The 14,882-nt window shown below is 34.3% G+C and overlaps 1 protein-coding gene across 2 annotated transcripts; it reads left to right on the top strand.

Annotated features, from left to right (window-relative positions):
• The first annotated feature begins 236 nt into the window (after window positions 1-236).
• Window positions 237-12,623, top strand: EMB2411 (DNA replication helicase). Of its 2 annotated transcripts, none has more exons than XM_011014075.1 (34): window positions 237-752; window positions 843-1,016; window positions 1,107-1,313; window positions 1,498-1,560; window positions 1,695-1,898; window positions 2,002-2,055; window positions 2,139-2,200; window positions 2,936-3,068; window positions 3,238-3,348; window positions 3,473-3,569; window positions 3,791-3,873; window positions 4,499-4,564; window positions 4,912-5,067; window positions 5,188-5,243; window positions 5,363-5,420; window positions 5,547-5,657; window positions 5,735-5,791; window positions 5,880-6,014; window positions 6,107-6,361; window positions 7,634-7,708; window positions 7,908-8,029; window positions 8,149-8,221; window positions 8,353-8,457; window positions 8,613-8,780; window positions 9,445-9,514; window positions 9,592-9,743; window positions 10,059-10,136; window positions 10,222-10,314; window positions 10,397-10,534; window positions 10,997-11,036; window positions 11,138-11,211; window positions 11,352-11,489; window positions 11,750-11,869; window positions 12,106-12,623. In XM_011014075.1, exons 1-34 carry the CDS (start codon window positions 399-401, stop codon window positions 12,256-12,258), a joined length of 4,035 nt encoding a protein of 1,344 aa, XP_011012377.1. In that variant the 5' UTR covers window positions 237-398; the 3' UTR covers window positions 12,259-12,623. The 2 variants fall into 2 exon arrangements, with proteins under 2 accessions (XP_011012377.1, XP_011012378.1); XM_011014076.1 differs by having other exon boundaries at window positions 11,386-11,489; window positions 12,106-12,183.
• The last annotated feature ends 2,259 nt before the right edge of the window (window positions 12,624-14,882 follow it).

Here is a 14,882-nt window from a genome sequence, read left to right as displayed (position 1 = left end):
ACAAATTTTTATATTTGAAAGGTAAACTAAAATTACAAGGACCAGGAAATGCAGAAAACGAAAACTATGTAGACCAAAGCGTATTTTGCGACAATGAACACGAAAAAGCTCAAGTTTTTCTTTTGGTTAATCTATTAGTAATAATAAGTTGTTAATGGTTACGTTTTGTTGATTATTTTATAAACAATAAATGTCACCAGTTGTATTGAAGGCTGGTTGGGCCAAACGGTGTCGGATGGAATAAGGATAAAAAAATGCGAGAGCGATCAATGAAAAATAGCCGCCTTTGAGTCTGGGCGGGAAATCACAGAGCCCCAAATCAGTAGTCACTGAACTGAACCTCAATCTCAAATCGACTTCGCTGCATTTCCTTCGGATCTGCGAATTGGAAGAAGGAAATGCCTCCAAAGAAGAAATCCAAGTCGTCTTCTTCTTCAACCTCATCAGCGAAGAAAAACCACCAAAACTCACAGCAGCAGCAGCAGCAGCCTTTCAAGTTTGGAATCCAACATTTCTTCAATCTCCACACACAAAACGCACTTTCCCTCTCTCAAAATCCCCAACCTCCACCCACTCCTCCGATTCCCCAAACCCTCTCTCAGAACCCTATAATTTCCCCTAATTCTCTAAATCCTAAATTGGCGCCACCCTCCGATTCTCACCACCTCGAAGCCGACGATAACGTGATGGATGGCTCACCTGAAATCACCAAGTCGGTGTCTCTCCAACGCTTCAAGTTCTCTCCTGGAATGGTACTGTTTTTTTTTTTCTCCGTTTTCTTTCAATTAATTATTTACCTACTATTCAGTTAGGCGATTTATTTTAATTTATTGGGGAAACAGTTGATAAAGCAGAGCCAGGATGATGGTGGCGATGAGATCACATGGAAGATATCTCCGGTTAGTGAAAGACTCCAAGCTGTCTCCAAGCAAATGCCCCAACTCATTCAACTCTTAGCTGAATCTTCAAAGCTTAATTCTTTCAGCATTCATCCTTGTTCCTCTTTAAATGACGAGGTATGCTTTTCAATTCCAATTCATCAACTTCTGCTAAATTGTTAAATTTCCTGTGTGCGTCTGTTTTGATGATAGCAATGAATTGGGCAGATTTCATCTGGTGCTGCTGGCAAGTTTGATAAGCGGGTTCCTTCACCTCCATGGAAGGGTGCTGACAGATCTTTGGTGCCTGCTAGTAGAGTTGGATTGAAAAGAATAAACCCACGTCAGGATGTAAATTTGACTGATGTTAATTGCTCGCTTGGTCGACAAAGTCCTTTCAGAACTCCGCCGTCCCTTTCGTATTGTCATGAAAAGGTAACTATAATGACTTCTATTTTGACTGTTTATTAAGTATTGAATTCTTCATTTTTTTTTTAATGGATTCTATGATAACATTGAAAGACATGTGAAAGTTGCTTTCTTTCTTTGTTGTTTTAGGTTTCACTCATTAAATGTATGGTGTGTGATTTCGTTATTTCTGGTTTGTTTGTAAGTGCAGCGTTCTAATGTTGCTGAATGCAATGGAGCATCAGATCAAATAGATCAAAGGCAACACAAAAAGGTTTTGCTTAGGATTAAATATATGTATTTTTATTTCCATTCACTGAACCATTCTATTCTAGTAATTTGAAGTAGCTCTGGCTCACACAATCCAGTACTGATCATATGTCTGTCTGTATTTTTTTATCCTCTCAGGCATTGCTTGAGCTTTTGGATCAAGTAGAAGATGCAATTTCTGTTGAAGATCCAGAACCTAGTGTTGTCAATTCATCTAAAACTCAAGATGGAAACGGTTATGACATGCCCTGCAATGCTGTATCTCTAGTAAAAGAAGCAGCAATAGATCCACCAGAAAGTGTTGCTGTGCCATTGTCAAATTATAATTTTCTTGTATTGGAGGTACTCTTTGCTTGTTGCTCCACATGCATCCTCATTTTATATCCCCTATTTGGAAAATACTGAATACTTCTAGATGATACCTTCTCATGCATCTTGGTGCTAGGTATCTGAGAAGCACAGGCCCACGGATTCATCTGGTGCTCAATGCCCTTATAAGGTTTCTTTGTAAGCTCTAGTCAAAATTACTCCACTGCTTCCAAAGACCTGATAAAGTACTTAAGGTAATCAATTTCCTTTCAGGTTCTTCGATTGTTGAATGAGCAAAGTGGAGAAGAGCGAACTGTCTATTTGCAGGAAGAGTGGTAAGTTTTTTTCTCTGTTTGTTTCTCGGGGCTATGGAGACCCAAGGTCCTCTTCTCCAGAACCATCACAAGCTAATAAAAAAAAATGTAAACATCACCCAAATCATGACTGCAGTTGTCTGCTTAGCTGATCTCAAGAGTGCCAAACACTACTGAGCCAAGTGCAATTTAGTAACTCCTTACAAATGTTGACTAAATTTTTGTTGGGATGAACCTTATTGATGTTGTGTTTTATATGCAAGATGACCATTGTCAAATCATACTCAACAAGAGCAAGCCTAAAACTTATCTTCCATGCCAACCTCATTAATGGTTATATATGAGGTTTTCCGTGTGATTGCTTGGATGCTGATGGATTAAATAGTAAAATGTACAACCAAAATCAACTAAACCTAAATGGGAGATTGCAGAATAGTTTGGGACTTGAGTTTGTATATTAAAATTAATGAATACAAAGTTCTCTTTTATTTAAGATTCTTTTTAGCATGAATTAGTGTTAGTGGTTTATTAATGCTGTCCTAAAAACATGATATCTTCCACCACCCAAAAAAAAGGAAAAGAAAATAAGACAAGAAAAAGAACATGATATCTTCATCTTTCAAAATCTTTTTGGGGCTGGCTTTTTTCTGCTTTTGATATCATGCTGGTTAAATTGGGATTTGAATTCGAATGGCTTGTATTGTGGATTGATGGTTGCACTACAAATATGCTAAGCGTTGCTTGAATATATTTTAGGTTCTATAGTGTCATTGCACCTGGAGATACTGTAAATGTGATTGGTGAATTTGACGACCAAGGAAAGTGTGACGTGGATCGCGACAATAATCTCGTAATTGTTCATCCTGACATTCTAGTCTCTGGAACTCGGGTAATTCATTGCCTTTGTGTCAGAATTTAAAAATACATATTTTTATTGATGTTCTATTGAACTTTCCTCTAATGGTAAATTAGCTGCAATATTTGCAGAGATGTCTGTTGCTTACGTTTCTTCTGTTATTTTATGATAAATGTTTCCTAATGGATAAGAACACTTTCAGGTTGCTGCTAGTTTCAGTTGTCCACGTCGAACTGTTTTGGATGAGAGACTAAAATGCAGTGAGCATTCAACTGCTGCATTAATTGGTACCTTGCTGCACCAAATTTTTCAGGTTTCATGTTATAACATTTCCCTTATAATTGCTGGAATTTTTTTATTCCAGGTTTACTTGTATTCCTGAATGAGCTTCTATGTGATGCATTTTCATGATATGTGATATCTCTTTCCTTTTCCAGGCTGGACTCATGCAAAATAATCCTACTGTAAACTTTTTAGAGGAATATGCCAGAATAGCACTCCAGAAAAATATTGAAAGCCTGCATGCATGTGGAGGTGGGTATTTATATCAATGCCAATTTACTACTTTGTTTTTTTTCTTAAAAAAAAAAAAAAACTCATCCTGGCAGCATCATCTAGGTTCACCAAGTTGTTGAACTTGTCAAGTCAAATGCTCTTATTATAGTTCAGTGTGCCTTATCATGCTAGTATTGTCTTATTTTTGTCATTTTAATATGAAGGTTGAACCTTGCTGATCATTATCTGGAATTTTGCAGTAAATGAAAATGATATCTTCAATACTTTGGTTGAGGCAATTCCTAAACTAATAAATTGGATCAACCTGTTCAAAGATTCACAGGTATGCTATATTTGGTTTATTGTATCATTGTAGCATTGTTGTCATTTTGGTTCCATCTGTTTAGGTGGGGAATCCTTGCTTGAACATGTCCTTTTGCAATGTTAATCTTGATATTTATCAGCTTTGAGTTTCTTATAGGTTGTATTGGATCTATTTCTATATATTATGAATTACTGATTTTTAATTGTTTTTCTTCTTTGAAATCTGAAAGACAGTTAAAATCGGTAGAGTTCATGACAAAGAGATTATTTGGATGCAACATATAAGAAATTCTGATTTCTCTAGTATCAAGAAGTCTCTTCATGGCATCAGAAATTGTCATTCTCATTAATTAAGAAAACGTTTTTCAAAATTGATTTGACATATCTTTTCTACTCTGCATCCTTTGATTGTAACCATGTAATTTTGAACTCAATAAATTAGTTTCTTGCACCTCCCACATGAACTGTATGCATTCATCAAATATCACCTCTTTCATACTGCGCTTAGTACCACAGGGACCTTGTCTTCCTGTCAGACAATGAGAACAATCTCTATGATGCACAAACTTGAGTTTGTGTCCCTGTCATAGGAAATTATGCAGACCATCTATTCTCAAGGCTGATGATTCATAAGTTGTATGCAGGATTCAAAAGCCCCCATTATTGATTTTGGTCCTGACAATGGATTGAAAAAGCTAAGTATATCTGAGGTTAGCATTTTGCTTATTCTCGTTTAAATTGCTTACTATCCCATGCCAATTGGCTTCACTGCTACTTGCTGCACAAATATTTGCACATAGGTATATTTATTCTTTCATATTTATGCTTACATGGACCATGAAAAAGGTCCTTGTGTAAAAAATATTTTCTGTACCTGTGTAGTCTGCCTTGATTCAGGATTTGCCCACAACTGGCAGTTGTTTTGTTGTTACTGAAGTATATCTAAGTTTATTTTTCACTTACCTGTTATAAAACTGTAGCATTAGCTTTGAATTTGTTAGTGCTGTGCTGTAACAATACCTGACAAGTTTGTAATAATGATCCATGTTAAATGCAGGTGATTGATATTGAGGAGATGGCATGGGCCCCAAAATATGGGTTGAAAGGAATGATTGATGCTTCTGTCCGCATTAAAGTAGAATTGGGCAGAAATAAAGCAGATGAGAAGATTGTGCCTCTAGAGTTTAAAACTGGGAAAGTTTCCAATGGGCAGGCAAGTTATGGTCTTTGCTGAAAAGTATGTGCTAAGGATTCTTAAATTATTTGAGAAACCTTGCAAAGAATTTGTTTTCTGATGTTTTTTCCTCCTGACTTATACATGTCTTCTTTGCAGTCATCCATGGAACATGTAGCCCAAGTGATTTTGTACACTCTTCTCATGTCTGAGAGGTGTGTGCCTGTATTGTACCCTTTTTCTTGGAATAAAGAGTGGTGATGGTGTAGGCATCTAATTTGGTGAACAATTGAGAGATCATTCCTTATTTTCCTTTTACTTGTCATGTTTCCAGGTATCTGAAACATATTGATTCTGGTCTTCTGTATTACCTCCAGTCAGATCAGACAAGGGTATAATCACATGCATCCCTGCCAACTAGTTCTCTGCATATTTGAAGATGATTTGCCTACATCTTTGACAACTAGTACTCTGCATATTTTAAGATGATTTAGTGTTTGTGTCCTAATTTTGTGTAGGGAATCACAGTTCAAAGGTCTGATGTGGTTGGGCTAATCATGCGTCGAAATGAGCTTGCAAATGACATCCTAAAGGCATCAAGAACTCAACAATTGCCTCCAATGCTACAGGTATGACTGCTATTGAACTATTAGAATGATGTGATTGTGGAAAATTCTATTTAATTTCATAAATGTTTCCATTTTAGAGCCTAAATATGTGCAGAAGTTGCCGCCATCTTGATGTTTGTACAATCTATCATAAGGTAATGTTTTGATCCTTGAGCTTAAGGAATGCAAATTGTTGTGTAGTTGGTAAGAAAATCTCATCTTCAATCATCTCAAATGCTGCAGGTGCATGGTGGAAGCAAAGAGAGTAGTGGACTAGGTGATCTGTTTGATTCACATGTTCATCATCTGACAACTGCTCATTATGTTTTCCTTCAATGCTGGGATCGGTTGATTGACTTAGAGGCTAAAGAGACACAGGTGAAATCACTTTTTAAGAAATACAGGTAGTAAACCCCATAAATTTAGTTCTAGTAAAATGACGTAGCCTTCTCCTTTGTCAACTGTTGCAGCTTGTAAAAAACAGAATATGGCGTCCACATAGTTTGAAGAGTGATGATTCAACTAGTTGCCTTTCTTCTGTTGTTCTTGATACTTCAGATCGAGTTCCATATCAGAAATCTCTCAAAGATAACCGATTCATTTATCGTTTTGTCCATAAAAAAATGCCTCTTCATGATGTGCATGCTTCTGGTGGAGAATCTTTGAGTTTTCCTTCTTCTTCGGCAGAAGATTTCAATTATACACTTAAAAGTGGAGACTATGTGGTACAGTAATTCTGAAAAGAAAATGTGGTGCATGATGCAATTATATTTCTTGCTTATTTATTTTTATTTTTATTATTTTTATCAGCAGTAGTGTGGAGGGGGTTGAATTGGCATCCCCTTGTTTATACCTGATCCCAGTTGCCATTTGGCTCCAAGGCCAATGGATAAGTGTATTTTTGTAGGTGTTATGCATTTTCTGATTTTAAGATTTTTCTATCTCTTAGGCATGTTTATGTTCATTTCACATTTCTGTACAGTTTGCATCTTTTTTTTTTTTTAATCGGTGCAATTATCTATCTCTGACATATTATAATGGCCACTGTCTATCCTAAATTGTCATTTGTCATTGGATTTATATTGCTTTTGCAACTTAAGAGACAATTGTAAATGGGCTAGCATATTAAGATTTTAAGAGGATTTGTCCTTTATAGTGGATGATGTTTGTTCTGTTGCAAAAGATCTTTCATAGGGTGCCGTGCTTAGTAATTTCTATATTACGTTTTAGATTTATACTCTCTTTCCTCTTGTCTACCTGTTCAGTTTCTTTACGTTTCCTTTTATGATATGCAAAACCTGTTACAATGGAATCTATTAACTTTTTTTTTTGGAATTTTTCTCCTCTTGGTGCTGAATTTCTTCTTACTATTGTAGAAATCATTCGCATGATAACCTTGACTATCTTTTATGCACCAACTGTGAGATTATATCTTAAAGAGTTCGAGTCTTAGATCTTATTGCTGTTCAGATGGGACTGTATTTCTTCTCTCACAGCCTCCCACATTCTCTTTACCAAGCCATCTTTTATGGATTATGCTTCAAATGTTCAAACTTGATTTTTCCATTTAGGTTGTGGTATCCAAGTGATTCCTGAACAATATCATTTCCCATATGTTTAATTCTTAATGGTCCAGTATTTTACCTCTTCCTGTTGTTTCAAGTACTCACATATTCTCTGTGATTATCAGAATATCAAATTTTTGTAGTATTTGTCAAGCATATTCTAGGAAGTAAATTTCAGATGTAGTTTTGGAGTCCAAATATATGGTCCTGGTTTAGTTTATATGCCATAAGTTTTCTTTTTTCTTGATTGCTTGGATCCCACTTTCTATTTTTGATGCATGAACTGCATATGTTTGAGAGCTTGAAATTGACAATTTATGAGCAGCTGATGCATCTGTGAAATGTTCCACTTTATTAAACATTTATTACAGAGTGTAGTCATATTTACTTATTTTATAGGCAATTAATTGATTTGCTGTTTTCTATGTGTAGATTCTTAGTACCAAATTTGGCCATCAAACTGTAGCAAGTGGGTTCATAACAGATATCAGTCGGTCCCATGTTTCTGTAAGCACAGTATTTTTCCTTACTCTTTGTATGAACCTTTGCCAAGTAAGAAACTGAAAAGCTGGCTTATTATCGTTTACCCTGCTTTACAAGGATGGCATGTTATTGCCTATGAAAGTAGCAGCATTGGCTGTTGTTAAAACTGTCATATTCACAAGAGTTATTTCAAAGCTGATCCTTCTTTTGCCAAAACTTGTAGGTTTCTTTTCCTAAGCACTTAAGACTCCCTGGCAGAAATTCTTTGTCAGAAGCACATGATCTCTTTAGGGAGGTGTGGCAGATTGACAAGGATGAGTTTATGACTTCATTTTCAGTTATGAGGTAATTTCTGTCTTTATCTTAGAACCTAAGAAATTTTCATTTCACCTATAGCATCAGAACTGTCATTGGATTGGTACATTATACTCTGGCTCAATCTATACTTGTTTTCGTTGCTGAAGGTTCAACCTTGTACAATTGTTTCTCCAAAGTGAACAAAGTTCTCACCTTAGGAAGATGATTGTTGATCTTGAGGTGAATTCTACATGCATTGTACTGTGTCTGAATCACAAAATTGTTTTGTTGTTTTTCCCAGTCAAATCCCATTGCTCTCTGTTTTCCCTATATTTGTCTTTTCCTGGTCTGAACATGTGCATTCTTTTTAGGCTCCTCGATTTGACAGTGGATGTATATTTAGTCAAGATCCAGCCCTATCATATATATGGTCAGTGAAGAATTTAAATGGAGATCAGCGTCGGGCAATTCTGAAGGTTTGTCACCCACACACAACCACAAGCATATATATGCTTCTTGTAGTTATTTCTGTTGTTAAATTAGTTGCTATCTCTTGAAATGTGAAAATTGTGTTCCTTTTTTATTGGTATAATTCTGGTCAATTTTTATTAATCCACATATACTGTTCCAGACTCTTACAGCTAAGGATTATGCTCTAATACTAGGGATGCCTGGAACTGGAAAAACATCAACCTTGGTACATGCTGTCAAGGCCATGTTGATGAGAGGTGCATCCATTTTGCTCACGTCCTACACAAACTCTGCAATTGATAATTTACTAATCAAATTAAAAGCTCAGGTTACCTCTTATCATTTCTGCTATTTTTTTAATTGAAAATGTCAGCTGTCCATTGTATTTAATGTCCTTTGCAAATTTGTCAGTGTCTATACCTGGGACATTCAGTTTGGAACTTTGGATTATAGGTAGTTTATTTGGATTGTTTTGTATATCTAGCACAAGAAATTGTCCACTAGCTGTGATTTTGGCGTAGAAAAGGAGAAACTTCAATACCTGAAGGGACAGAGTACATGATAGTAGTATCATTCTATAAACAAGGTTTTAAACCACTGGGAATGATTTTCCAGTCAATTTCACTTTTAGTTGCGTGATTTAAAGCATTAAACTCTGGAATGCCCCTGCCATCTTCAGCCCTAACTTTCTGGATTCATAAAACTTCAGTTGCCAATAAATTTTCCGTGCACCATAACTGCTGTTTCATCATTTGCAATCATCCCTAATCTCATCTCAACCTATCTTCTTTTTGCATGTCCAAACAGTAGATGCCAAGTTGTACAGTCTATTGTTTAAAGCTTCCCAACCTCAGGATAAAAATTTTCTGGTGGACTTGAACATCATGTTATGCTTTTAAGCATTTTTACAGTTGTAGGGTATAATTGTAGCATCTTTGTTTCACATTGAATCGCTATTACTCTTCTTGCACATTACTGAAAAAAAGTTGCAGGGTATTGATTTTCTACGAATTGGAAGACATGAAATTGTCCATGAGGAAGTCCGTGCCAATTGTGTTTTTGGTGAGTTAAGATTTTCTGCTTATTTCCAACACAACAGTTGATTTTTCTTCCATTTCTAACCATAGAGCTTATGACAGCAATGGATGTACACAGTTTAGAAGACATTAAATTAAGATTAGAGCAAGTCAAGGTTGTTGCAGTAACCTGCTTGGGGATTTCTAGTCCCTTGCTTGCCAACAAGAAATTTGATGTATGCATTATGGATGAAGCTGGACAAATTACCCTCCCAGTATGTATTCTTTCTTATACTGACTGGATATCTATAAGAAATTGATTCTTTTAATGTCGGTAGTCATGGTAGAATGTGTGAAGTGTCTGTTTTCTATAGCATGAATCAGTTAGTTGAGAGATTTGCAACAGTGACTTTTTTTATATATATATATATCTAAATATTTGCCTATAGATTTGCTAAAATTAACACCTTTTTTGTTGGGATGAATTAATCAACCTTCTGGGGAATGAATGAGGAGATAGTAATTTGTGTGCGGAGTTACTGAAGAGCAGATGTGTAAGCTTTAGGTTAATGAATGATTTGTCCTTTCAGATAGCTTTGGGACCCTTGATGTTTGCTTCAAAGTTTGTTCTTGTTGGTGATCACTATCAACTGCCTCCACTTGTCCAGGTATAAAGTTTTCTTAGATTCCAATTGTTTAAATACTCTTGTCTTTGGCTTACTCTAATTGAAACTATTATGCAAAATTTTCTAGAGTACAGAGGCTCGCGAGAATGGAATGGGGATAAGTTTGTTTTGTAGGCTTTCTGAGGCACATCCTCAAGCAATTTCAGCTTTGCAAAGCCAGGTTTCTTTAACTTCAGAATTGATTTCTTTTTCTTTTGATTCTTGTAGTAGGTCACTAAAAAATGAGTTTTGTTCTCATGCAGTACCGCATGTGTCAAGACATTATGGAACTATCAAATGCCTTGATATATGGTGACAGACTGCGTTGTGGTTCTTCTGAAATAGCAAATGCCAGGCTTAAATTTTCAGGTTTACAGTCCTGTTCATCGTGGCTAAAGGAGGTAATCATTGTCTTTGTTTTTTTTTTTTTTGTAGCTCATATCTTTGTGCATGAATGACTTGTATTTTCATTTTATGTAATTGTTGAAACTTGAAACCATATGGTTTTTCCATGAGCAGGCATTTAGCATCTGAGGACATTACTGTTCAGATATCAAAGTCATTTGTGTTTATAAATAACTGGATACGTATTGCTTATGTATACACTCGTACATACGGGCTTATCTAGGTTCTGTCTGAGCAAGTTGATGGATCTTCTAGCTGGCCATGCACATTCAAAGAACTATGACTCATTTCTTCTTGTCTAAATTTTAGAGATCACCATGCCCTTTTTGTGGAGGATGTGGTAGAAATTGGCTTAAAGTAAATCTAAAAACCATGTTTGACTGTGGTTGAAACTGATGTTGTAGATTTGTGCTTATATAGGTCCTGTCTAAACTTGCTTCTCGTATTTATGGTTGCAGGTATTAAATCCTGGCAGACCCGTCATATTTATTAACACAGGTCTGCAAGAAATTTTCAACCCTCTTCTGTCTTTGCTATTGAAAAGATGTTCCTTTCACATGGCTTCACTGTTTTCACCGAGTCATTTTCTTAAATTCAAGATATGCTGCCGGTTTATGAGGCAAAGGACTCCAAAACTGTGAATAACCCAATAGAAGCTTACATTGTTGCAGAGGTATTCTCTATCCAAGAAATCATGTAAATTGCTTTGTCATCCATAATTCCACCTTGCTGTGATTTTTTGTGCTCCAGACAATATAAGTGGTGTATGGCTATAATGAAAAGTATTCATTCATTTTTTTACCTTCCATATAGGTCACAAAGGAATTTCTTAATAATGGGATTGTAGGTGATGATATTGGCATTATCACCCCTTATAATTCCCAGGCAAATCTCATCCGAACTTCTGTTAACAAAACCTCTGTGGAGATTCATACCATTGATAAATACCAGGTTTGGATGAATCATATCTTACAAAACTAAAGCATTATCATTAATGTTTTTTTAATGTCAAAAGATGATAGCACGTATCTTATATAAATTTGAGACGAATCCCATTATGCCATTCTTTTTACCGGAGATTAATGACTGTTAACCTTTTTCTTTCCTTTTTTCTCCTAGGCGTTTCTTACATGCTCTGTTTTGTTTGCCCAACCCTTTTCTTTCCTTTTTTCTCCTAGGCGTTTCTTACATGCTCTGTTTTGTTTGCCCAGGGAAGAGACAAGGAATGCATACTGGTATCCTTTGCTAGGTCCAGTGAAAATCCAAGAAATTGTACGTCTTCGTTGCTTGGAGATTGGCATAGGATTAATGTGGCGCTCACACGAGCCAAGGTAGGCAGCATAAATGCTCTTACTATATTAGTCTTTCCCGTTATAGCAGATAATTTGGATTTGTTTTGTGCTTTGCATGAAAAGAAATTGTTGCGTTATGGTGAGAGAGAGAAGGGAGAGAAAAAGAAGGAAAAAAAGAAATAATGATGAAGAGCATTCCAAACATCAACTGAGTTGAGTTTTTAGCCGTAAAAGTCCCGCGATGTAATGTGTCATTGTATGCATTGTATCCACAGAAAAAGTTGATCCTAGTAGGGTCGCGCAAAACCCTGTCAAAGGTCCCGCTGCTGAAGCTTCTTGTTGAGAAGGTTGAAGAGCAATCAGGCATTGTCACTGTGTCCAAGATGGATATCAACTACGAAGAGCACAAAGGAGAGCAGAAAAGATGATGTCATATCAGATGATTACTACTTTCAGTTCACCAAAATGGGAAAAGAAAAACGGGTGACGGCATGAATTGGCTTCTCCCCCCCTTTTCATTATGCTATCGTAAATGCTAAGATTTGGCGTTTGGGGCGTAAAGAATGTGTAGGTAATGAGATCACTTACTTTTTGTAGCGTTAGCAAATATGGAAATAGATGATAAAAGAAAGAAAAATGTGAAGATCGCTTCCACATGGACAAAGATTCTTTAAGAATTATCATCCAAATGCTCTTACCAATGTTTGTGCAGTTGTAATTTGGACTTTGAGAACTTGGTAACCGAGCTCTTAGATGTTAAGGTATAAGCAATAATCTATTTATTTTTTACATCTGAATCCGGTATCGACCAGCGCCATTCATTTGTATTTCTATATTTTTGCATAATATAGATAACAAAAATATTGTACGATTTTAAATTAAAACTATAATTCTATGAAGGTATCTTGCAATTTCTTTCAAATAAATTTAATAATGATAAAGCATCAAATTAAAAATTATGAGAATGCTTAGCTTGTCAAATGTTTAGAGTCTTGATTGATGTATAAATTAGTTTAAAAATATTTTAATCATCCAAGAATAGAAAAAAGTACAATTAGGTAAAGTGAATCTAGTGTTTAATATTGATTTGATATTTATAAAAAAGATTTATATAAATGTTATTAAAAAAAATAATTGAGAGAAATTAGATTTTAAAATGGTTAGGTTTAATTAACAACTTAGAGTTTAATTCATTGTTACTATCATCTATATATATGAAAATGGTTAGGTTTAATTAACTACTTAGAGTTTAACTCATTACAATAAATTCATTATCATCCATATATATATAATAAACTATTGGTATATTAAACACAATATATTGTTATAAATAGAATATAAGTTTAATAATATAGCTTATAATGCTTTAGTATGATAATATTTTTTTTTTTCAAATAACTAGTATTGCAGTACCTATAGAACTCTCTAGATTAATTAAAGTTTTCTAACTATAATATTAGGTGATAATTTTTTTCCCATAACTTAAATCCTTTTCTCCCTCAAACACAACTTGTTTTAGAAAAAAAGTTGGGTGCGACAATAATTATAAAATTTTCATTGTATCAAAGTATTATTTTTAAATATTTTTTTTCAATCCTCTACTAATATTGAATATTAATTAAAGTCAATGAGATTGAAACATATTTTATTTTTTCTTTTTATAAAAAAAGTAATTATTTTGATAAGATAAGATATAAAAGATACCCAAAACTAATATGTAAATGCTTGTTAGATGGCTTGTACACTGAAATAACCCTTATAAAAATTTTATAGGGAGAGGTATTTGTGTTTATGGAAAAACTCATATAATAGTTGTATAAGTGATCCTTATACTTGAGATCACTAAGTTATATGGATTCTCATGCTTTGTTTTTTTACAACATATTTTCTTAATTTATGGTAACAAATTGACATATATTTTATATAAAATGAACTATATGAAAATATTTGAATGAGTATTCATTACCCTAGGTGAATTATAAAAAAAAAACATTTCATATGTTCTTAAATAGTAATGAATATAAAATTCTTGAACAAAGTGGAATGAGATTTGACGAGAGTATTATATTTTATTTAAAAAATCAATAATTATAGTGTTCAGAATAAATATGATTTGATAGAGAAAACACATTGTAAACTCATAGTGGAAAATTTCACCTTAATAAATTAAATAATAAAAAATAAAGTAGAAATGGAGGTGAATAATTGGAAAGGGGATTTCCAATTATTAAATATTTATTTTTGACATTAAAACTAAAATAAGACAAGTATTCAGGTTGTAAGCTCTAGTTAAAATTCTACGATATTAATAAATATGTCAAAAATAACTAATGCAATTAATGGTAATTAAAGTAGTAACAATCATAATAAGGACAAGCAGAAGGACGTGATGAAGTAGATGTTGAAGAAGTAGAACATTTAAGCGGCTATATGATTAGTACTTAAAAGTATATTTTTAACATGGTTTTATATCATCATTTTGCACTTGAAGTATCAATAACTCCTTAACTAAAGCATGTTTTATAATAACATATCTAATAATATAAGATACCTTTAATTTAAGGTAAATTTTCACTTTAAATACCTATCACATAAATGAAAGGATTGATTGATGAGTTTAAGAATTGAAATTGAAAGGACAAAGAGATGACCAAACTTAGAAAAGAAAAGTCAGTGCAGTCCAAACTTGAACATTGTTCGGTAATTGGGTCATATCTAAAATTGTAAATCTCGGATTTATATCTATTTTATATGAATGGAAAGATAAGACATAGGCCTACAACTTTTATATGGAGCCCAAGATTTAATAAGGCCATTTTCAAGTCTAAATTATAGTAACAATAAAAAAGTTTGAATTTGTTCTGCAGCTCAAGCACTATTCAGTGCTTGACCCATATCTGGAGTTCTAGAAGTCTGTCCAAATGACCTTTATTTTTCTCTGGAAAGCTGAGACAATTTTCTACAACTATCATGTTTTCAAGTGATTCCAATTTTGATGTTATTAATGACATTTTGGGCAGACAAGAGAAGATAAGGATTGTCACCAAGTCAA

The sequence above is a fragment of the Populus euphratica genome, unplaced genomic scaffold (genome assembly GCF_000495115.2).
Source record: "Populus euphratica unplaced genomic scaffold, PopEup_1.0 scaffold1681.1, whole genome shotgun sequence".
NCBI lineage: Eukaryota > Viridiplantae > Streptophyta > Magnoliopsida > Malpighiales > Salicaceae > Populus > Populus euphratica.
The sequence above is the reverse complement of the archived record's forward strand: the minus strand, read 5'-3'. Positions and strand labels throughout refer to the sequence as shown.

Bases quoted from the DNA above. Each gene is read 5' to 3' on its own strand.
- EMB2411 (XM_011014075.1), top strand. From the start codon at position 399: ATGCCTCCAAAGAAGAAATCCAAGTCGTCTTCTTCTTCAACCTCATCA. The intron at 2,056-2,138 runs GTTTCTTTGTAA...ATTTCCTTTCAG, and splicing joins GTGCTCAATGCCCTTATAAG to GTTCTTCGATTGTTGAATGA. The intron at 8,781-9,444 runs GTTACCTCTTAT...AAAAAGTTGCAG, and splicing joins TAATCAAATTAAAAGCTCAG to GGTATTGATTTTCTACGAAT.